Source organism: Geotrypetes seraphini, chromosome 16, assembly GCF_902459505.1.
Source record: "Geotrypetes seraphini chromosome 16, aGeoSer1.1, whole genome shotgun sequence".
Taxonomy (NCBI): domain Eukaryota; kingdom Metazoa; phylum Chordata; class Amphibia; order Gymnophiona; family Dermophiidae; genus Geotrypetes; species Geotrypetes seraphini.
Genome location: NC_047099.1, coordinates 26,337,962 through 26,360,950, shown reverse-complemented (window position 1 = coordinate 26,360,950; position 22,989 = coordinate 26,337,962). Strand labels below are relative to the sequence as shown.

General features: G+C 43.7%; 1 protein-coding gene across 3 annotated transcripts in view; it reads right to left on the bottom strand.

Moving 5' to 3' along the window:
* Positions 1 to 15,194, bottom strand: part of INTS3 (integrator complex subunit 3) — a 132,767-nt gene extending 117,573 nt beyond the window's left edge. For 2 of the 3 annotated variants that reach the window (XM_033924947.1, XM_033924949.1), the window contains exons 1-3: positions 15,015 to 15,194; positions 1,070 to 1,153; positions 882 to 965 (exon numbers count right to left, since the gene is read on the bottom strand). In XM_033924947.1, coding sequence (XP_033780838.1) covers positions 882 to 965; positions 1,070 to 1,153; positions 15,015 to 15,083 — 237 coding nt within the window. In that variant the 5' untranslated portion in view covers positions 15,084 to 15,194. Of the gene's footprint in view, positions 1 to 881; positions 966 to 1,069; positions 1,154 to 3,924; positions 4,062 to 15,014 lie in introns of all 3 variants that reach the window. The other variant, XM_033924948.1, reaches the window with a different exon arrangement.
* Positions 15,195 to 22,989: the final 7,795 nt, after the last annotated feature.

The window sequence follows — 22,989 nt, the reverse complement described above, 5'->3', positions numbered from 1 at the left end:
GATCACCGGATGTTACTGTTTGTGACTTTTTCCTTTGGGGGTACGTGAAAGACAGAGTCTACCTACCTCCAATACCCGCAACTATGGATGATCTGCAGGAACGCATCACTGAAGCTATAAAAGTGATCACGGCGGATATGCTTTGGAGAGTCTGGACCGAGCTCGATTATCGCATCGATGATTGCCGAGTAACAGGTGTATGTATGTAGATACCATATGAAACTGTAGCCTCAAAGGTGAAAGAATATTCCAATAAATTTTGGTTTTGTAACCATTTTAAATCAAGGAGTGTTTTTGTGGGCACCCTGTACTTTGGAACACATCATTTGTTCCTCTGCTTTCCTTATTGCAGTGCTGGAATTCTGGGGATTTCTCCCTTGTTTTATCAGGATGCACCCCTCCCACTGTTCTCAGGCTAGTCACTATAACTACGGTCCTGGGCCTGAGGCCATGCACCAGGACACTAAATCCAACAAACCAAGTGTCATCATAATTGACAACCATACTCCTTCCATCCTCAATGGGCTATGAACTTTGCCTCTGCAGCACCTCCTGTGAGGCGTGGGGGCAGAAAGTCTGATTTGGCCACTGAATCAGAGACCCTGTGCATGACAGTGTACAACTGCTGCTGGAGCAGCCAGGAAGCTACCACATTTTAAGGAAAAACAAACCAAGATCTGTCATAACCAGTATCGTTATCAAAACCCAGAGCCAAAATTACAGCCTCATCTCATGTAATTTATAAGGCTGTAACCCAGCAATAAAGATAAAAGAAAGCCAGGCTGGCAGCGAGGACAAGCATCACCACTAACTAATGCTTCTTTTGTGACCCCACACCGCCCACTGCATCATTCCTGTGTTATAGTTCAAATCCACTTTACCTTCTGCGCTTGAACAGGCTCCATGAGGATCAGAGCAAAAAGTCCCAGACAGATCTCCTCATGCTGAGGTGCACCTTTACAGACCTGCAGAGAGACAGCAGAATCACTATGAGGAATTCCCCCTTCTCCCCCACTTTTTATAAATGTGCAGTACAAGCCTGGGCCCCCCATCATTTATCATTCCTTACATGAGCATTCAGGGCATCATTGGCTTCTCTTTCCGATAAACCGCTAATCAGTGACGTCACCACGGCCACACACCTCTCCAACCTCTGCAAGACATATCATACAGAGAAGTGTAAGAAAGACTGCACACACTAAGAGGGAACATACACTACTGTGTTTGCATTCTGTTGACAGATTAGGTTCTTACCTTGATAATCTGGGTTCTGTTAAAATACAATCCAACTAAGAATTGGCTAACACACTTAATCCCTTTGGGGGGAATGTTTGAGCTAGAAAAATTCTTTAAATAATGGACATCAGTATGAGCCCTTCGAATATAAACGAGGGATTATGGGCTCATAGGTGACCTGCACCAGACATAAGTCTAAATAAGAACTGCCCATACATCATTTAGTCCTATTTTGCATAGATATAATTTAAATCATTAGAAAACATTCACACCAGGGGAAAAAGGAAAATGAAAAAATAATAAAAATTGTGTGTAATAGGAATAAATAAGCTCCCAAAATGTCACAGTGTTTGAAATCCTTAAAGTGCAAGTACAAATGCTGACAAAAAATTCATGCTAAAATTGTTCAATAAACCATGTCATTCATACTTCCTTATATTTCATTGGGATTTCATAATGGTTCTTAAATAGCTGGATCGACACCACTGTGCTGAATTTCAGCTGGTGTTGAAAGAATCTGTAAGGCTGCAATTTCTGATTCTAATCCCAGCCTGGCCAATGACTCTATGATTGACCCTGGAAAGTTACTAGTTCCCTACAGCTCAATTTATATCCTATAACTGTGTGATAAAAGCAGGTGATCTCCTTTTCCCCCTTCAGAAAATGGAATAAAACTCATCCCAAGAGTTGCATGCGTATTTCTTTTTGAAGGGTTATATTTCAAAGACACCTGCATCCTGTTTGCATGGAAAGCATCGCAAAAAACATGGGAATTATTTTTAACGTTTAACCTTCTATAGCACTGCTTGCTGTTTTTCACTAGTCACTTATAATCTGGACTGCTGCAAGGATACTGAAAAACAATATGAAAAGCTTCCTTCTTGTGTCTCCTCAATTACTTCTTGGCCCACAAATTTCCTTTGAATTTGGGAACCTCGGCTCCCGCTGTCCCCACAAACTTTGAAGAGTGGGGTAGGGATAGGGGAAAGCTCCTTTAAAGTCTGTTTTACTGGTGTTGTTTTTCTCCTTCCATGTCTAAGGGAAAAGAAAGCTTGGCAGATCTGGCAGTTAATGCACCACAGGCAAAAATACCGTCAACATTCCCCCAACCCTGTCGACACCTGCTCTCTCGTCCATTGCAAACCCTTTCCTATGATACCTTCTCCGTCACCCAGCTCCCACTTTATTCCAACCCTATCGCCCACTTCACTTCCTGCCCTCAGTCCCTCCCTTCCCCCTCATTTTTCTAATCCTTTAATATACAGAAGACCTTGGTAATGGGAACTGTTGATCATCAACTAAATTTGTGGTCATGTATCTCCTCTCTGGTACAAAAATGCTTTTATAAATTAAGACAGATTCATTCAGTTAAATCCTGTTTTGATACTGATGTTTTATGTAAAAATGCTCAGACTCAGAGTAGTGGAAAGGTCCAAAAAAAGACTGGTGAACTATGTTCACTCTAAGCTGAGCACATGAGCAATCGCTCATACAATCTAGGAGCATTGCACATAGATCTTACATGATCGCTCACATAATTCGTTCCAGAAGCATGCTTGTAATCCAAAGCACTCGTATATCAAAGCGAATTTCCCCATAGAAAATAATGGAAACTCGGACGATTCAATCCACAATCCAAAATCTTTAATACAAAATACACTGAAAATATGCTTGTAATTGAAAACAATCGTATATCAAAGCGAATTTCCCCATAAGAAATAAAGGTAACTCGGACGATTCATTCCACAACCCAAAAACTTTAATACTAAATACTATACATACTTGAATTGCAAGACCTCGCTCATTTAGAACAGTCACTACACTCTTGCAGCGTCAGAGAGAGAAGAACCATCGACTCAGTTGTGATGTGTGTATACTGTATGTACTTGTATTGCAAGACTTTGCTTGTATATCAAGTTAAAATGTAATCAAATGTTTTTTGCTTGTCTTCCAAAACACTTGCAAACCAAGTTACAGTGGTGCCTCACACAACGAACTTAATTCGTTCCAGGAGCAAGTTTGTTATGCGAAAAGTTCGTTATGTGAAACGCGTTTTCCCATAACAATACATGTTAAAAAAAATTATTCGTTCTGCAGCATAAAATATGCTAAGATGACATAAAAAAAGATAAATTTGTCAAAATGGTGAAAATGGTGGTCTTGCTGAGGCCAAACTCTGTGACGAGGTCACACTGTTTTACCCCACATTCACTCCTTCTAATTATTTCCCGTTTCATTTCAACAGAAATCACCTTCCTGCTTTTTTTAGAAGCCATGATATATAAAAAATATTGAGTTTATCTTAAAAGGACGACTGCCGTGATACGTGCGTGCGTGATTTAATTCGTAATGAAGAACGATTGCCGCGATACGTGCTTAAGTTAAGCGCAGTGACTAACGACTGCCTGCAGTGCCTGCGCGGAAGGATGCAATACATCGGCAGCGATCGTGGAAGCTCGGGCGACGTCGTTGTGTGAAACGAAGTTCGTTGTAGGAATCATGACATGAAGTTCGTTGTGTGCAGCGTCCGCTGTGCGAGGCGTTCTTTATGCGAGGCACCACTGTACTTGCAATTCCAGGTTTTACTGTACTTGCAAAATCTGGAAAATTGTTGGTTTATGGAATTTGTTGCTCACACAAAAATTTTTTAATAACTTGTTGCTCACATGAGAAAAAAATTTCACGTACCCGGCCAATCCTTAGAGGGAGCATTGCTGGTGAACTGAAGATATCACACACAATTCTTTATTTCTTCAATACACCATATATTGACTCGACAAGCGCATGTTTCGGCCAAAGAGGCCTGCATCAGGAGTCTCATAAACCTGTATAAGGTACGAAAGATCACATCCAATGTTCATTAGACAGTAACATGTATCGTGCTGTAAAACAAACGCTACTATTTGCCAACTGCAGTTGTAATGAACATTGGATGTGATCTACAGATTTATGAGACTCCTGATGCAGGCCTCTTTGGCCGAAACATGCGCATGGTGTATTGAAGAAATAAAGAATTGTGTGTGATTTCTTCAGTTCACCAGTCTTTTTTTTGGACCTTACCACTACTCTGAGTCTGAGTTGTTTGTGGATTCGACTGTCCTATGTTATTCTATCCTTATGTAAAAATGCTACATTCCCTGCTGTTAGGGCAGCTGGATTAACAATAATAACCTTATTTTTCTATACCGCCAACACCCAAAGAGTTCTAGGCGGTTCACAAAATAAGAGAACTGAACAATTCAGTGATGAAATACAGAACATATGAGAAGCAACAGTACAATATACAGTTTTATACTATTATAGCGTGAATACTATGATGTAGTCACTAATCAAGTAACAAATTTCTTGAACAAACAGGTCTTTACTAATTTCCTGAAAGTGCACTAGGATGCAGTTTGTTCTGCTTCACGCAACGAGTGGTGGACACCTGGAATGCTCTCCCAGAGGAGGTTATTGCGGAATCCACCGTTCTAGGATTTAAAAGCAAACTAGATGCACATTTCCTTACGAGAGGTGACTAAAATTACGCCAGGTGTACACCTGGCTGGGCCTCCGAATGTGCGGATCGCCAGATTTGATGGACCGAAGGTCTGATCCGGAGATGGCAATTCTTATGAATCATATCATCTAACCAAGCTTGGACTTTACCTGCTTGATAGACCAAGGTTCTATCAAAAAACTTTTTGGGATTGGGAAAAGTAGAAGACTTAATCGGACTATACAATTCGAAGTGAGAAAAAAGATAGACTGGAGATAATCCAGATAACAATTTATAGCAAATGCAAGCGAATTTGAAAAGTATTCTAGCTTCTATTGGTAACCAGTGCAATTGTCGGTAATAAGGGCTGACGTGTTCCTGTTTTTTCAACCCGAAGATTAAATGGACAGCTGCATTTTGAATTAACCTTAGTCTTCCAAGGATTGTTTTATAGGATCCCAGATAGATTATATTGCAGTAATCGAGAATGGACAAGATTAAATCCTGTACTAGTAATCTTAAAGAGATAGGGTCAAAATATTTTTGCAATTTCCATAGTGCGAAAAAACATTTAACAAGTATATCAGTATGTTCCACCAGGGTTAAATGCCGATCAAATGTGATTCCCAGAACTTTAAGAGAGGGAACTATTGGATATTCTTGTCCTCTTAAGTAAAGAGTTTTATCCATGATTTTATCATTAGGACTAGCAAGAAAAAAATCTAGTTTTTTCGGTATTTAATTTCAACTTAAATTCAATAGTCCATTGTTCAATCTGATTTAAGATAAAGGTGATCTGATTTTTTATTTCAGTGGTAAGAGAAATGATCGGCATAAATGTAAAATATTACATTTAAACTTTGTAATAAATCAGCAAAAGGGGCAACGTAGATATTAAACAAGTTAGGTGACAATGGTGAACCGTAAGGATTGCTCTAAGAATTGGAATATTGACAATTGCTGAAAACTTGATACGATCTTTTTTTCAAAAAGCCCTGAGCTCCCCTGGGAGAACGGTATAGAAAATTAAATAACGGTATAGAAAATTAAATAATGTCAATTTCAAATTTACTCTTACCAAAGATAAGTTTAGCTGCAGTGTTCTGTATTAATTGAAGTCTCTGCAGACTGACCTTTGAAAGACCCAAATACACTGAATTGCAGTAATCCAGCCTTGACAAAATGATTGACTGAACCAATACAGAGAAGTGCTGTTGGTGGAAAAGTGCTCTCACTCTTCTCAGAGCACGGAGGCTGAAAAAACACTTTTTAATAAGCAAATTTAGTTGGTGCTTAAATGTAAGTGAAGGATCGATAACAAAAACTAGTATTAACGAGGTTTTCAGTAGCTCCGTTCCAGTTATAGCAGAATTTAACAATTACCTTTAAGTTTTGATTTGCCCTTGTATAATCAAATATTCATAAGTAAGCATAAATTTAAAAAACACACAAGGAGCAATACTAAGGGGAAGGAAGGGAGTGACAGACATGAGAAAAGCAAAAGTGCAGAGGAAGGCAACTCTCAGGCACCAACAGAGGGGGCAAAATTATTCTGAAATGGAGGGAAAAGAATTGGTTATTAATTATTACAATCTTGATATACTGCTTAATTTGTAAAATAAGTCAAAGCAGTTTACAAATAGTTAAGAAAGGAATAAAACAATCCATTTGATAGTAAGACTGCGAAGATCTGCAAAGGGACCTAACGACGCTAGAAAAATGGGCCAAAAAATGGCAAATGAACTTTAATGTAGGGAAATGCAAGGTCATGCATGTAGGGAAAAAGAACCCGATGTTCAGCTACAAAATGGGAGGATCACTGCTAGGGGTAAGTAACCTTGAAAGAGACCTGGGAGTGATGGTGGACACGTCTTTGAAGGCGTCGGCACAGTGCGCCACAGCCTCAAGAAAAGCAAACAAAATGTTGGGTATCATTAAGAAGGGTATCACGACCAGGACGAAGGAGGTCATCCTGCCACTGTATCGTGCAATGGTGCGACCGCAACTGGAGTACTGTGTCCAATATTGGTCGCCGTACCTCAAAAAGGACATGGCGGTACTTGAGGGAGTCCAGAGAAGAGCAACTAAACTGATAAGAGGTATGGAAAACCTCTCATATACTGACAGACTGAAAAAGCTGGGGCTGTTCTCCCTGGAAAAGCGGAGACTTAGAGGAGACATGATAGAAACCTTCAAGATCCTGAAGGGTATAGAAAAAGTAGACAGGGACAGATTTTTCAGATTATGGGGAACCACAAGTACAAGGGGGCACTCAGAAAAATTAAAAGGAGACAGGTTTAAAACAAATGCCAGAAAGTTCTTTTTCACCCAGAGAGTGGTGGACACATGGAACGCGCTTCCGGAGGCTGTGATAGGCCGGAGCACGTTACAAGGCTTCAAAGAAGGTTTGGATAGGTTCCTAGAGGATAAAGGAATTGAGGGGTACAGATAAGAGTAGCGGTAGGTTATAGGGATAGTCTGGGACCATTGCTCAGGCAATGGGCCTAATGGGCCGCCGCGGGAGCGGACCGCTGGGCGAGATGGACCTCTGGTCTGACTCAGCGGAGGCAACTTCTTATGTTCTTATGTAAGTTAGTGTCATTCCAAAGAATTCAGCAAACAGCAGTCACTTGGATTTCGACTCCTCTGCTCCTTACAAACAGATGAGAATTTAGCCTTAAAACAAGTAAGTTAAAGATCAGAGAGAAGGGTGAGAGGGAGCGGATTCCACCCTAAAGCCAAATGTTCTAGCCCAGTGGTCTCAAACTAGCGGCCCGCCAGGTCCTATTTTGAGGCCCTCGGTATGTTTATCATAATCACAGAAGTAAAATAAAACAGTTTCTTGATCATACGTCTCTTTAGCTATAAATGACAATATAATTATTAAGACTTAGCCAAAAGCTAAGATTTATAAACTATAAAGAGTTTGACCTCATGCAAAATTGTCATTTCTTTAATAAGACATTAACTTTTTTTTCTGAGGCCCTTCAAGTACCTACACATCCAAAATGTGGCCCTGCAAAGGGTTTGAGTTGGAGACCACTGGCTTAAATGTAACCATGACATCCTGTTTGCCTTTGAGATTGTGATGTCATAATGCCTCATTCCACCAATAAGAGCCAGCCTCATCAGTGATGTCACAATGGCTTGATTGTCCTGTTCTCCCCTCTGCCCTCCAACCCAGCCAGCAGATTAACTGTTCCCCTTAACTCAGTGGTCTCAAACTCGTGGCCCACCAGATACTATTTTCAGGCCCTTGGTATGTTTATCATAATCACAAAAGTAAACTAAAACAGTTTCTTGATCATATGTCTCTTTAGCTATAAATGACAATATTATTATTAAGACTGAGCCAAAAGGAAAGATTTATAAAGAGTTTTATCTCATGCAAAATTGTCATTTCTTTAACAAGACGTTAACTATTTTTTTCTGAGGCTGTCCAAGTACCTACAAATCCAAAATGTGGACCTGCAAAGGGTTGGAGTTTGAGGCCACTGTTCTAGCGGAATGTGAACAAACTTGCAAAAAAGTGGGAGTAACAAGGAAACGCTGGGCAGCGGAACAGAGAGCAAGAGGGATGAGAAAACTGAACAAGAAAGAGAGGAGGCCACTGCGTGGAATCTAATAAACCAGGATCAAAATTGTAAAAGCTATACAAAAGGGAGCCACAATTCAGAAACCCTATCAAATGATTTGGCCTCATGGATCTGTTTCATCGCGGTATTCTGAACAAGGTGAAATCATCTTATCTGGTATAGAGATAAACCTTGAAGGAGAGAACTGCAATAATCCAAACGTGGACCACCAAAGAATGGACTAGAACAGTGTTCTTCAACCTTTTTACACCTATGGACCGGCAGAAATAAAAGAATTATTCTGTGGGCCGGCATCGGTCCGTGGACCGGCAGTTGAAGAACACTGGGCTAAGTCGAGGGCCAGACCCCGCCCATTTCTACCCAATCCCCACCCCAGACCCCGCCCCCATAATAGTACTAATTGTAACATTATTTTTTCTATTCATTTTTCATAGATACACACAATATAATTTTATTAACAACACATAATGGCTAACCACAAAATTAAACTATACAAAGCACACTGACTGCAGATGTAAATTCTCAAAATTTACATTATTCAATCACAAAATACAAAAATAAAATCATTCCCCCTACCTTTGTTGTCTCCCTCCCTCCATGCTATGCCTTACCTTCTGGCCTGCTCCCGCCTAGCCATTTTATGCCGCCCTCGGTGTTATATTCAGGCCGGCTCCCTCTTCCTCGCTGATGCAGTGCACAAAGCTGCAGGCAGCGGCTCCTTGCGCGTCCCTCGCCTCATCTGGAAGCCTTCCCTCTAACGTTGCGACATCAGACAGAAGGCTTCTGGTTCATACACAGGACGCGTGTAGGAGCCACTGCCCATGGCTTTGTACACTGAATCAGTGAGGAAGAGGAAGCTGGCTCGAAGATAACGTTGCATCGATCGCACCGTGGACTGGCGGTTGAAGAACACTGTTTTGGTTCTGATACACGTGCTGGTCCTGTGGACTGGCAGGAAATTTCTGTGGACCACTGGACTAAGAGCCTAAAGGCCTTCGTATCAAAAAGGGAACAAGCCAAGTGAATCTGCCTCAAAGTATAATATTTTTGGAACGAGATGTGAGCACCAAAGCTGAGATAATTATTATGTCAGTGGAATTGTAACCCTATGTAAAAAAGGGAGTATAGAAAGAGTTGCTGAAAAAGATGTAAAAAGCACAGCAGCAGTTTTAGAAGTGTTCAATCTGTGGCAACTCGTGATAAGGCGGTGGCTGTAGCCAGCGCATAGAGAAAGGCATAACCAGCAGAAAAAAAGGAGGTGTTGATGCCCCTGTAAAGGCTGCTCATGAGACTCCACTGGGAATACTGTGTTGAGTCCTGGAAGCCATCTCTTCCAAGGACATAAAAAGACTTGAAGAGATTCAGAGGAAAGCAACAAAAATAGTATGGATTTTGTGCCAAAAGACATACGAGAAGAGACTGGAAGACCTGAATATATAAACCCTAGACTAAAAAAGAAGATATGACACAGATGTTTAAATACTAGAAAGGGATTGATATACTACACTTCTCCCTTGGTATTCACGGGGGATAGGGGCAGAGTCGGACCGCGAAGTGTGAAAAACCGCAAATAACTTCACGTCCAGCTCTGACCCACTCCCGCCTGCCTTACCCCCGGCATGCCGGCCTTACCTGGTGGTCTAGCGGGTTTTCGGGGCAGGAGCTCAAGACCACAATGGGAGCTCACGACAGCCATTTCCTATTGGCGATCTACACAGGGCAGGAGCGTAGGAAGATCGCTCCTGCCCCGAAAGCCCGCTAGACCGCCAGGTAAGGAGTAATCTATAGCGCTACTAGACATTTTAAGTCCTGTAGGGAGGCGGGAAGGCCCTAAACTATGCTTCCCCCCAAAAAAAAAAAAAAATTGCGGATAATCGAAACTGCGAACCCTGAAGTGCACAAACAAATCTTTTTCAGAGATGGAGAACCAGTAGAACTAGAAGACATGAAGTGAGTTTGCAGAGTAGTCCACTCAGGAAAACTTTTCTCACATAGGGTTGTGGGTGCCTGAAATACCCTCCGTTAAACTGAATTCATGGCTTGGAAAAATCATTCTAGAGGTCTCTTCCTATTTTGATTTTAGAAAATTGCTAAAGACACAACTTTTTCATAGGTTGGTATCTCTTAACACACTGCTATTTTTTTAGAAGTCTTTTTAGTTCTATTTGATGTATTTTTATCTGTATTACTTGCATCAACTTTGCCGGTTAGGTTAGTTTTTTAACTGCATTCTTTTTTAAACTGTTAATTAGTTTAGATTCAGCTGATATTTTATTCGTATTTTATGCATTTCTTTTGCCTGTTAAGCTGATATTTTATCAGCATTAACTTTATTTTTTAATGTATTTTATCTGCATTATATTGTAAATGCATTCCACTCATTATTGTTAAGTTTCTTTTATTTCAATCTGTTGTATTTCATTTGTATTTTATGTACTTGCCCAGTTTGTTGTGAACCGCCTAGAACTTTTTTTGGTATGGCGGTATATAAGAATAAATTGTTATTATTATTATTAAAAATACAGTACTCCCCCGCAAATTCACAGTCCAGAATTCGCTCCCCCAGTCATTCGTGGGTTTTATTTCTTCTTCATCCTGCTGGTTTCAAGAAGGGCCGGCGCTCAGGTGAACACGGAGGACACGGTTCCCAGGGCCGGTGCCTGGTGCTCATCTGCCTCCCCACCACCACCCCTCGTGCCGTGGCCGCTGCAAGGAAGATTGGGGGGGGGGAGAAACAGATCAGTGGCAGTTGCAGTAGTAGCGCGTACACGCGCGATGGAGCCTTCCAGCCGATGGCGACCAATGGCAGCCGCCAAAAACAGAGTGGGGAGGGCATTTTTGTACCACAACCACTTTTCGCGTTTTTTTACTTTTCGCGGTCACTCCGAGAACATAAGCCCCGCGAATTTCGGGGGAGTACTGTAGTGATACAATTCAAAAGATATAATCATAATTTTATTCTTATATACCGCCATACCGAAAAAGTTCTAGGCGGTTCACAACAAGGTGAGCTAATACGTGGGATACAGATAAAATACAAATTAGAATAATGGACTTAAAAACAGATAAATGACATTACACTGGGGGTTCCTGAACTGGGCATTAGGGTTTTTTATCACTGGCCACGATGGTAAAAGCTCTGGAATTCTATGAGCGTTGGAGCTTTTACCACTGAGGCCAGCGATAAAAAAAAACCCTAACACAGCTTCATAAAAGGGGGGAAGTAACCAGTATCTAATTAAAATGCACAGTAAAAGATATAATAATAAGATAACAAGATGACTAGCTTTGACCTCATTCTGTTCAACTTCCATTGTGAGACCACTCTATGCATAAATAAATAAGAAAAGAAATAAAAAATATCCTATTCAAGACATCCTTGAAGACAAACTAACACCGCAAGACTCATCCCAATTCTCTGAAGCAACTCGCTCTACTCTTCAATTCCTCTGGAAATGGCCAGATAACTTCTTTTGTAATCCGCCTTGAACCGCAAGTTATTGGCGAAATAGAAATCACTAATATAATGTAATGTAATGTAATAAAGACAGAAAGCATTTACAATATAATGCAGAAAATACCGGCATGGCAGGGAAAGAAGTAATACATAGAACAGATAAAATGCATCAAGTTGAATATAAGGAACTTGATTGAAAAAATGAAGCAGAATGCATTAAGATACCAGCCTATCAAAAAGTTGAGTCTTCAACAATTTTCTAAATTTCTAATATGTGGGATAAACACAGGAGATCCAGGCTCCTCTCATCTGAACCACATTTATTGTTGTTTTCCTATTGATTTTATAATTCCTAATGACCTGCAAACTATTCCCGCCGGCGGCACACGAAATGTAGTGCCCTGGCCAGAAGGCACCCGGAAGTCAATGCAATGATGTCCCACACGTGCGTGATGTCATCGTGTCAACGTCTGCGCACGCACGGAGGCCCGTCTTGCCGTGACTCTGCCGTTACAGGGATCCGGGAGGTGCAGGGGGAAGAGGAGAGACGCTGGCCAGGAGGAGAGTCGTCCACGCCAGCTGACTTCCTAAAGGAAGGGCCTCTCGCCATGAGAGGCACGTCTTGTAGGCAGGCAGCCAGCGTGGACGACTCTTCTCCTCGCCAGTGTGTTGCGGCACACCAGAAATCTCAGGAGGCGCACAGTTTGTGATACACTGAAGTAGTGGTAAGCTGCCACCTCAGCACCCTGAGGTTGTAGGACTGAATCCCAGCGCTGCACTTTGTAACTCTGGGCAATTCACTTAATCCTCCAAAATAAATACTTTGAATATATAACCACAAAAAAGCGATATACAAGTCCCATTCCCTTTCTTTTATGGATTTGTTCTAGAATGTACATCGCTTTGTCCTGCTCTGACAGCAAAAAGCGCTATAGTTAGTCTGCAAAAAAATAAAGGAAATTAGCTAAATCCAGACAGTCCATAGACACTCCAGATAGCTGAACTTGAGAACATTTTCCCCCTGGGAAAGACAATAGATTTTGGAGATCAGAAGGATGGATGTATCTGGGACCTTACAGATCTCAACGAGGTATTTCTTAAACATATCATAAGACAAAAATGCATGAAATCAATTTTCCAAAGGCTTATTAGAAATTCTGACGTCAAACCACTTTATCCAAGGATTCATACTATTTCTTGTGCAGTTACACCTTGGGGCTCCAATTTCTATGATACAATCCATATTTATTTTCCAAAATTCCATTAGATTTCAAAACTGAAGATAACAATTGCTTCTAGGCGCCATGACAGCTTCTGTTTTTCAGCCCCAAGGAGCACTAGAGGCCTATTCCTGCATCCCAGATGGCCTCTAAAGTTAAACCTGAGGTCATCGTAACAGGGAAATTCCAATCTCTTTATCTTCAACAAACCTTACAAATTCCCAGCAGACTGCATAGCCACCTCCACATTCAAGCGTCATTTCATAAATCATGCACACTATTTTTTTAATTTACATGTTTGTTTGTTGTTTTCAAGTATTTATTTACAATCCTTCAATATAGCCTCCCTGCTTTGCAATGACTGAGTCCCAACGTCTGGGAAGCTTCATTATTCCATCCAAGACACCGTTTTAGTTCAGTTGCCGAATGGCTCGGGTACCGGCGAAAGAAAGCTCTTCCAGAGATGCAAAACGATGTCTACACGTAGGTGGTTTCAACTTTGGAAAAAGTCAAAGTCTAGTGTTATCTCATGCTCCCTACATTCCAGACATGAGTCCACCAGACTTCGCCCTTTTTCCAAAGTTAAAACAACCTATGCATGGACATCGTTTTGCATCTCTGAAAGAGCTTTCTTCCACCAGTACCCAAGTCATTTGGCAAATGAACAAAAACGATGTCTTGGATGGAATAATGAAGCTTCCTGGACGTTGGGACTCGGTCATTGCAAAGCAGGGAGACTATATTGAAAATAAATACTTCAAAAAACCCCCCCAAAAAAACATGTAAATTAAAAATAAAATAGTGTGCATTATTTATGAAATGACCCTCGTAACATAACATAAATTTTTATTTATATACCGCAAAAGCCTTTCGGTTCTATGCGGTTTACAAAAGAGATGGGCTGACCATTGTCAGTGAGGTACAATAAATAGAATATATTTTGGCACCGAAACCAACCTGAAATTTGAGCTCGACTTTCAGCAGAAACTGATCCCCTTCCCCCCCCTCCCATGATCATTCTCTGCCCCATACCTACCCCTGCCCCTGGTTTCACTCTCTCTCCCGTGCCACCCCCACCCATCCATCTGCAGAAGCTCTCCAAGCCTATCTTTAAACCTCCTGGTAGACTATTGGGTCTTCAGGGCAAGAGCAAGCCTCAGCCTCAACCACTCTTGCACCCACCAGTTCCGCAGCCAAAATGGCTACCAAGACTTCTGCAGTAGGTCCCAAAGGCCATTTTGAGTATTGGAAAGAGCTAATACTCAAAATGGCCATCAGACCTACCGTGACATGGGGTGGTGCAGGGAGGCTGCTGCGGGAAGATCCAGCCGCTGTTTTGGCTATGGAACCAACAGGGGCAAGAGCGAATGGGAATCGCTCTTACCCTGAAGACTCACTAGACCACCAGGAGGATTAAGGGTATGGGGGGGGGGAGTGTGATTGCAGGGGGTCAGGGGGGGGTTGTTTTTGTTTGAAACCGTATTGCAAATTTCAGTTGTTGATTCAGTTTTAATCAAAACTGAGACTCCCAGCTTTAGTTGCCATCCCTTCACTTTTTTCTTTACTTTTGCTAGTTGGGGGGGGGGGGGGGTTAATACTTGTTCATTTTCTGTTTCTATCTGTTTTATTCATTTGCTCTTTACTATTTATGTATTTTGCCAGGATTTATTGACTACTTTTTTGGAAGAAATTCAGCCAATGCAATAAACATGTGCAGCAATTTAAAAAATAAATAAATAAATAAATATTGCAACAACGGTACACTTTGATGAAACCATCTTACCAGGCAAAACTGGGGAGGGGAAGGGGGGGGGGCTAAGCAAAGGTGCAACAGAGAAGCAAGATTTTAGATCAGATTTGCAGCCAAGCCAGCTCCCTGCACCCAGGGCCTAGTGCTGGGAGGAGGGGGCCTGAGACAGGTTGCTGGGAGGCGCGAGGGGGGGGGGCATGCATGGGTTAATCTGGGCCCGGGGCGGGGGGGGAGAGGGGTGCTCCTCGCCCCGTGTTCACGGAGCCAGCGCCGCTACCTCCTCGAGCTCATCCTTGGCGTCCAGGCTGCTGGAGAGCAGCAGGCGACCCTTGCTCTTGGGCTCCATGGCCCCGCGCGGCCTCCCTCCTCACGCCCCGCGTCCAGGGCCAAACTGGCAACCGGCCGGAAGTCGCCCCCTCGGCGCTCCCGCAGCCGGCGGCCAATCACGACGCGCCGTGGCCGCCGATCGACAAGGAAGCAGGCCAATGCCGTTGGGGGGGGGGGGGACGCCGATTGGCCGCTGCGACGCCCAATCAGAGACCTCAACAGCGAGAGGGCCTTCCCCGGGGACGCAGTCGCGCGATGACGTCGCTGAGCGGCCGGCGCCGTCTTGTGTGCGTGCGCCGCTGAGGATCCGGTTCGGTGTAAAGCGGATGCGTCAGCAGCACAGCACAGGGACTGGGGCATTGGCAGTGCTGCCATAGCAATAGTAGGGCAGTGTTTCCCATGCCAGTCAGGTTTTCAGGACAGCACAATGAATAGGAAATAAAAAACCCAGTTGATTTGCATACACTGCCTCCGTTATATGCACATTTGCAAGTTTCAAGTTTAATAGTTTTTTTTAATTAATCGCTTAATCATACTAATAAGCGATGAACAGTTTAAAAATTACATTTAAAGGGAAACAATACAATAAAATACAATAAAAAGCAAAATTTAAATAATGACAAGGGATTAAAATTTAACTTAACATACTCATAACATTGGGTAAAGGGGGAGTGAAATACAATTCAATAAAGAAAAATAGAAACAATAAGGGAAAGATACAGAAGATAAACAAAATAACAATATAACATTATAAGATGAAATTTATTAAAACTATGGGATATTAAAATTAGTTTTCAAAGGCATCCTTGAAGATAAATGTTTTTAAGTTACTTTTAAATTTTCCAAGTTCCTGTTCTTCCCTTAAAAATATTGGAAGGGCGTTCCAAGTCTGCTGTGCGGTAAACGAAAAAAATGAATTGACGTCTTGTATTAATTCCAGTATTTCTTTCATGCATATTCATTGTGGCTATCCTGAAAACATGATTGCCAAGGGGCTACTCTACATCTGCCTTGGGAAACTGCTGCAGGGCAGGCGCGTGAGGTGCACTGGCAGAAAATGGGGGACGAAGAGCAACAACAGAAAAATCCAACTGAAGCTGCAGTAAAAAATCACCAAAACGGAAAAACCAACAGAAACTGCAGGCAATGTACAAGATGCAGGCAGGATTTATTGTACCAAATTAAAATGCAGTAATATAAAAACCTTTTTACCAACCAAGCGACCCGACACGGTCCATGTTTCGGACAGTACACCTTCGTCAGGGGTCCATGGTAAATAAGGTATAAGATATACCGCAAAGAATAAGTGTAACAACAAACGCCTGTGTGTTCAATTCGCTAAAGGTCACTGCCAGAAGTGAAGCGCCTCAAAAATGAGATTAAAAAAAAATGGGGGATAGCAGGGGGTGGTGCAGGGTAGGAGTTAGGATCGGAGGGGGGGGGGATTCAATGCCCTGGTAGAACATGGTGGTGCAGGGCATCAGTGAGGTGTACTTGTAGAGCTATGTGTGCAAAAGGGGGGTCTCAGTGATGTAATACCAAGGGCAGGAGTGAGGTGCACTGGCAGAAAGTGGGAGGCAGAAGGGGTAGTGCAGGGCAGGAATAAGGGACATTGGCAGAGCTGTGTGTGGGGATCACAGTACTGGAATAACAGGAGGTGTAGGGCAGGAGTGAGGGGCACTGGTAGAGTTGTGGGAAGGTCTCAGTGATGGAATAGTAGGGGAGTTGCAAGGAGGGAGTGAGGTGCACTGGCAGAAAGTGGGAGGCAGAAGGGGGTAGTGCAGGGCAGGAGTGAGGGTCAGGGGGGGTTCAGTGCCCTGGTAGAACATGGTGGTGCAGGGCATCAGTGAGGTGCACTTGTAGAGCTGTGTGTGCAAAAGGGGGAGGGGTTAATGATGTAATACCAAGGGCAGGCATGAGGTGCACTGGCAGAGAATGGGGGACAGCAGGGCAGGAGTGAGGGTGAGCAGGGGGTGGTGCAGGGCAGGAATGAGGGTCATGGGGGGGGGTTCAGTGCCCTGGTAGAACATGGTGGTGCAAAAGGGGGGATTAATGATGTAATACCAAGGGCAGGCGTGAGGTGCACTGGCACAGAATGGGGGGGGCAGCAGGGGGCAAGAGAGGAGCGAGGTGCACTGACAGAGAATGAGGGGCAGGATGGGTTGGTGCAGGGTAGGAGTGAGGGTTGGAGGGGTTCAGTGCCCTGGTAGAGCTCTGTGTGGGAGGGGGGGGGTCTCAGTACTAGAATAACATAGTGGTGCAGGGCATCAGTGAGGTGTACTTGTAGAACTGTGTGTGCAAAAAGGGGGTCTCAGTGATGTAATACCAAGGGCAGGAGTGAGGTGCACTGGCAAAGAATGGGTACGGGGCATCAGGGGGTAGTGCAGAGAAGGAGTGAGGGGCACTGGAAGAAAATTAAGGGCAGTGGGGGGTGGTGCAGTGCAAGATTGAGGGGCATTGGCAGAGCTGTGTGTGGGGATCACAGTACTGGAATAACAGGAGGTGGAGTAGGGCAGGAGTGAGGGGCACTGGTAGAGTTGTGGGAAGGTCTCAGTGGTGGAATAGTAGGGGCGGTGCAAGGCGGGAGTGAGGTGCACTGGAAGAAAGTGGGAGCAGAAGGGGGTAGTGCAGGGCAGGAATAAGGGACATTGGCAGAGCTGTGTGTCTCAGTACTAGAATAGGGTGTGCTGCAGGGCAGGAGTGAGGGACATGGCAAAGCTCTGTGTGTGTGTGTGTGTGTGTGTCTGTGGGGAGTCTCAGTGTTGGAATAGCAGGGGTCGTGCAAGGCAGGAATGAGGTGCACTGGTACAGCTATATGGGAATCTCAGTACTGAAAAAACGTGGTGGTGCAGAGCATGAGTGAGGTGCACTGGGAGGGCTCTGGGTGGGGGGGGTGTCTCTACTTTAATAGGGGGTGCTTCAGGACAGGAGTGTATTGCACTGGCAGAGCTGTGTGTGGAGGTTTCAGTACTGGAATAGCAGTGGCAGTGCAGGGCAGGAGTAAGGTGCGCTGACAGAGCTGTTTGTGGGGTCTCAGTGATCCACCAGTGGGAGATGATGCGGTATGGTAAAGGGGTGATTCAGAGTAGGCAGGCAGAGAATGACATTTGGTATGTGTACCTTCATTGGAGAGAGTTGGGATATAATTCCGCCTTTTAATTTAGGAAATTCTAGAAGATATATATTGAACAGAATATTTTCTATTCCAACTGGACTTGATTAATTTCCCGATGTTGATAGTTGAGTTCAAGGAACTGCTTCTTAATTTTCTTGAGAGTCTGGGAGGGAACGTATTGCTCATTTCTTCAACCACAGGATACTCCCTGACATTCCTCAGACAGGATATGTTTTATGACTCTCTACAGAATTTAGCTCAGCCTCTCTGCTCACCCGGTTCTCCTGAGGCAGGCAGCAAGGAACACATCCCTTGAGTACAGGACATCCCTTGGTAAAGGTCAGATGTAAACCTACCAGCATTAAAAGGCCAACCTTCCTCTGCCTCCCTTCCTTCCTGGTAGGGAAAGCAGAGTCCCCACCTGCCCACTTCCTCAGCCACGCCTCCTTCCCCTTCATCTAGATCCTGGTGAAAAGAAACGTTGCAGTAAACAGAGATGCCAAGTTACGAATTACAGACTGGAAATTTTGGAACCGTCTTGGATTTCTGATAACCGTGTAGCATTATGGGACATGCAGTACTAATTTCAATGGGCAGGATCAAACACTATCAATCCCACCCTACTATGAGATGCCAAGTCCAAAACCAGGACTAGATTGGGACTTGATATCTGCTTTTTCTGTACCTAGACACCGCCCCTCACTCCTTCCCTGCAGCACTGCCCCTGCTATTACTGAAACCCCTCCCCACCCCACCCAGCTTCTGTCCTCTGATACCAATATCAGGATGTTTTAGGCTTTTTTTTTTTTTTTTTTATCAACTCTGTGCTAAAGCCCATATGCTGTTTAAATATATTTGAAACATTCTGGTATTCCAATTCTCCCTGCTGCTCAGCTTCTGCCAACGACCCTTGAGACTCCCACACAGTTAGGAACTTGCATGCCTGCATAGTGGCGCAGGCCGGCTGGAATGCGAGGAGTCCATGTGAGTGGGGAATCAGTGGAAGGCCACACAGAGAGGGAGTACTCTCAACTCCTGGATTCCTCAACTCTTCCACATCCTTTTGTGTTGCAGTTATTGCAAGAAAACACTGGTAAAAAAACAAAACACAATTTTCCTTTCTATGGCTCCGAATTGATTTTATTATGACTGGAGCAAAAAAAAAAAAAAAAATAAGGTTCACCTGTAAGAATAAAGCAACAAATGCAGTTAAGAGCACAATATAGCCCTTAGCTGCGTAACTTGGACTCTTTCCAATTATTTCGCAAACATCAGGAGATGTGGCTATATTCAAAGATGTAAATTCTGCTGCTCTCTATATAATCACTAATTCTTATTACATTTTCCTTTCTTTAAAACTCTTGTAAACCGTGCCGAGCTCTATCTCTATAGAGAAGATGCGGTATATAAGCTTAAGGTTTAGTTTAGCTTAGCAGAAATAACTAGTAGAGAACGTACGTGAAGCATGTTTCATAGAATTCTTCCTGCTTCTACAATGTGGATACATATGTGTAGGGGAAGGTGTTTATCTACGATGCCTATGGTTCCTTTAGCATGGAGTGAAGAGGCACTCAAATGCAGTGGCACTCAAATATTTCTTTGGTTTGGAAAGAATAATAAATACAAGTATGATAGAATATCAAACCATTAGATAATCACTCTCTACACGTCAAAGGACGCATTGTACAGTTTAACGAGAAGGTGCCACTATCCTACAGCAGAAGCCATTCTTCTGCCCCCACCTGGAGGCAGTACACCTTACAACCAGAAGCGTTAGATGGCTCAGCATCACTGTGCATTATGAGAAACTCTGTGGACAAGCTGGATAACACTGCCAGTCCTGCATTGGCGACACTATTGTCTAATGGTGCCAGCTCAAAGCTGTTCCCTCCGGAGCCTAGCCTAGAATTTTCTAGAAAACTTAAGCAGGTATGATATATGCAGCTGTTCAAGAAGAATTTGCCTACAAAGAATATGAAATACACACCCAAGACGCTAAAAACTGTACTTCTCAACCCAGTTCTTAAGACACGTGACCCAGCAGGTTTTCAGGATATTCCCAGTGAAATATACACGAGATAGATTTACATAGTACAGAGGGCAGCCTTGCATGCAAATCTCTCGTGCATATTTATTATGGCTATCCAGAAAACCGGATGGGACCGGTTTGAGATTCACTGCGGTAAAGTGTAATTTTATTACCGGACTTATACAGAGATACTTAGACAGCACTTGGTAGAAGCCTAATGATTTTCACAAATGAGCGAGGCAACAGCAGGGAATATGGGGGAAAAGGTATGTGCGAGAGTAGGAGGGAAAGCCAAGCTATGCAGATTTATGCAATCATAGTTTCAGAACTTTGGCAGGACAATATCCTGGCTCATGTCAGAGGAGAGGCCTGTTCTCATTAACATCTGATCGGTCATATTTAGATCTGAGATAATATTCTATTCAGAAGGGCAGCTGTAATGCACTTTCTTATTATCTGTATTATATAACCATATATGAAGAACTTTATGCATCTGTTAAAAGCCCAGTTAAAAGCCCACCTCTTTGAGAGTGCTTTCGACTCCTAACTCCTCTCACCTTGGGCTCTGCATCCCCAACCCTATGAGTCAAGTCTGTCTGTCCAAGTTAGATTGTAAGCTCTTCCAAAAAGGGACCGTCTATAAATGTCAAAATGTACAGCGTTATAGAAGCAATAAGTAGTAGTAAGTGTAAAGAAAGGTGTGAGGAATCTAGGAGCCAGACAATCGTAAGAGCGAATAGGATGGATGGATGGACGGAAGAGAGGAGGACAAGACTCCGGGAGGGAAAAATAGACAGAAAAAAGGCAAAGAGGAGGAGAAGGGCATCCAAACTTTTGAAAGTCACTTAACCCTCCAGATAGTGAGCCCACTAGGGTCAGAGAAAGCACTTGAATCTAATGAGGGGCATCATCAAAAGTGTGCTTAAGTCTTGTGCAAGACGTCTACATCCCCAGTAGGAAAGATGTCCATTTTCAAAGCTGCTAAACGACTCTCTTTTATTTTTGAAAATGAGCTAGGTATAAGTTTTGGTCCTTAGGATGTCTGTCTTTTTTTTTTTTTTTTTGCCCATTTTCAAAAATAAAAACGTCCACGTGACCAAGGCAAGTTTTGTAGACCTACGCACCAGCTACCTTGGCTGAGTCGGTTTCGGAGATTCCTGGAGGTTCAGCTGATGGGGAATTCCTCTGCTCATTTTCAACACTAATAGCAGCTTTGAAAATGGACCTTTTTCCTACTGCAGTTGTGGACGCCTTGCACAAAACATCCAGCCTCAAATTAGGCATACTTTTGATGATGCTCCTCCACGTGTCTGCGATTACGTTTCATGCATTCTGTACAATCAGACTCTGTAAAATATGCACATCTTCAGCCTGCAGTGGTAGCGTTTCTTTAAATGCTGGCTAAATTAAACCCAGATATTCAATGCTGAGCCATCTCTAGACACTCGCCATCATAAGAGTGCCGGTACCTGCATAACTAAGTGGACGAAAACAGGGCTGCTCTCTTAAACCAGGCTAAATTGCAACCTCACAATCGCAGGTAGGCAGAAGTCTGGTATCTGTGTACCTGTGTGTATGGTACACCGTCGAAAGTGCGCCGACAATCCCGCCCCGACATTTGCACGCAGGACAAATTTGCGCCACCACTTCTGCCAGTTTGAGATCTTCCCATTTGCGACTACACTTACAACTTCTCGCGCTCCCATTTGGGGGGGTAACCCCCCAGTACAGTGAAAACTCCCGTTCTCCCGCTGTTTGGCAGTTTTCACTGTACTGGGGGTTCCCCCTCCAGCGGGAGCGGGAGGAGTAGTAAGTATACCCACACCCCCCCTCAGAGCGCAAAGGGGAAGGCCTGAAAGCGGCGGGAGCAGTGGCACGCATTAGTCCACGCAAATGTCGGGGCAGGATTGTCAGCGCCATTGTCCTGCGCACTTTTGATGGGTCAACATGTGGGTACACCGTCGAAAGCGTGCCCAATACACATGAGGGGATAGTGTACGGCATGGTTGGGCAGACTAGATAGGCCATATGGTCTTTATCTGTCTTCATTTTTCTGTTTCTATGTTACTTTATGGGCAGAGTGAGCAGAAGCTCTTTCAGAGGGATTCTATGAAGTGCTCACTAAGGCTGTGGCAGTGGGAAAAGGAGGCCTTCTCGAGTTAGTGCCTCCTGTGTCTATGTGAATGTGGGTAGTGTCTGTTTTCCTTGTGTGTGCCGTTTGTACATCAGCCTGAGTATCTGGCAAAGGCCAGAAGGGGAAGAAGCAATTTCATTAGGATGATTGAGAGCGAGAGAGACTTGACAAGGGCATGAGAGTGAGAAAAACTGGACAAGGGCACAATAGTGGGGAATGAGAGAGACTGGATGAGGGCAAAGTAGGGAGGGAGAGAGAGAGAGAGATTAGGTGAGGGCAGAGTAGGGGGGAAATAAAAGTGAGAAAGACTGGGCAAGGGCAAAAAGTAGGGAGGGAATGAGAGTAAGAGAGACTGGACGAGGGCACAATAGTGGGGAATGAGAGTGAAAGAGACTGGGCGAGGGCATAGCAAGGAAAATTAGAGCGAGAGAGATTGGGTGAGGGCACCATAGGTGGGAAAAAGAGAGAGATTGGGTGAGGGCACTGTAGGGGGGAATGAGAGTGAGAGAAAGTGGACGAGGGTACAGTAGGGAGGATTGAGAAGAGATTGGCTGAGGGCACAGTAGGGGGGAAATGAGAGATCACTGTGCGTCTTGAGAACTGAATGGCAATGTGACAATCTGAGCGGTTGGCACCTTAACACAGAA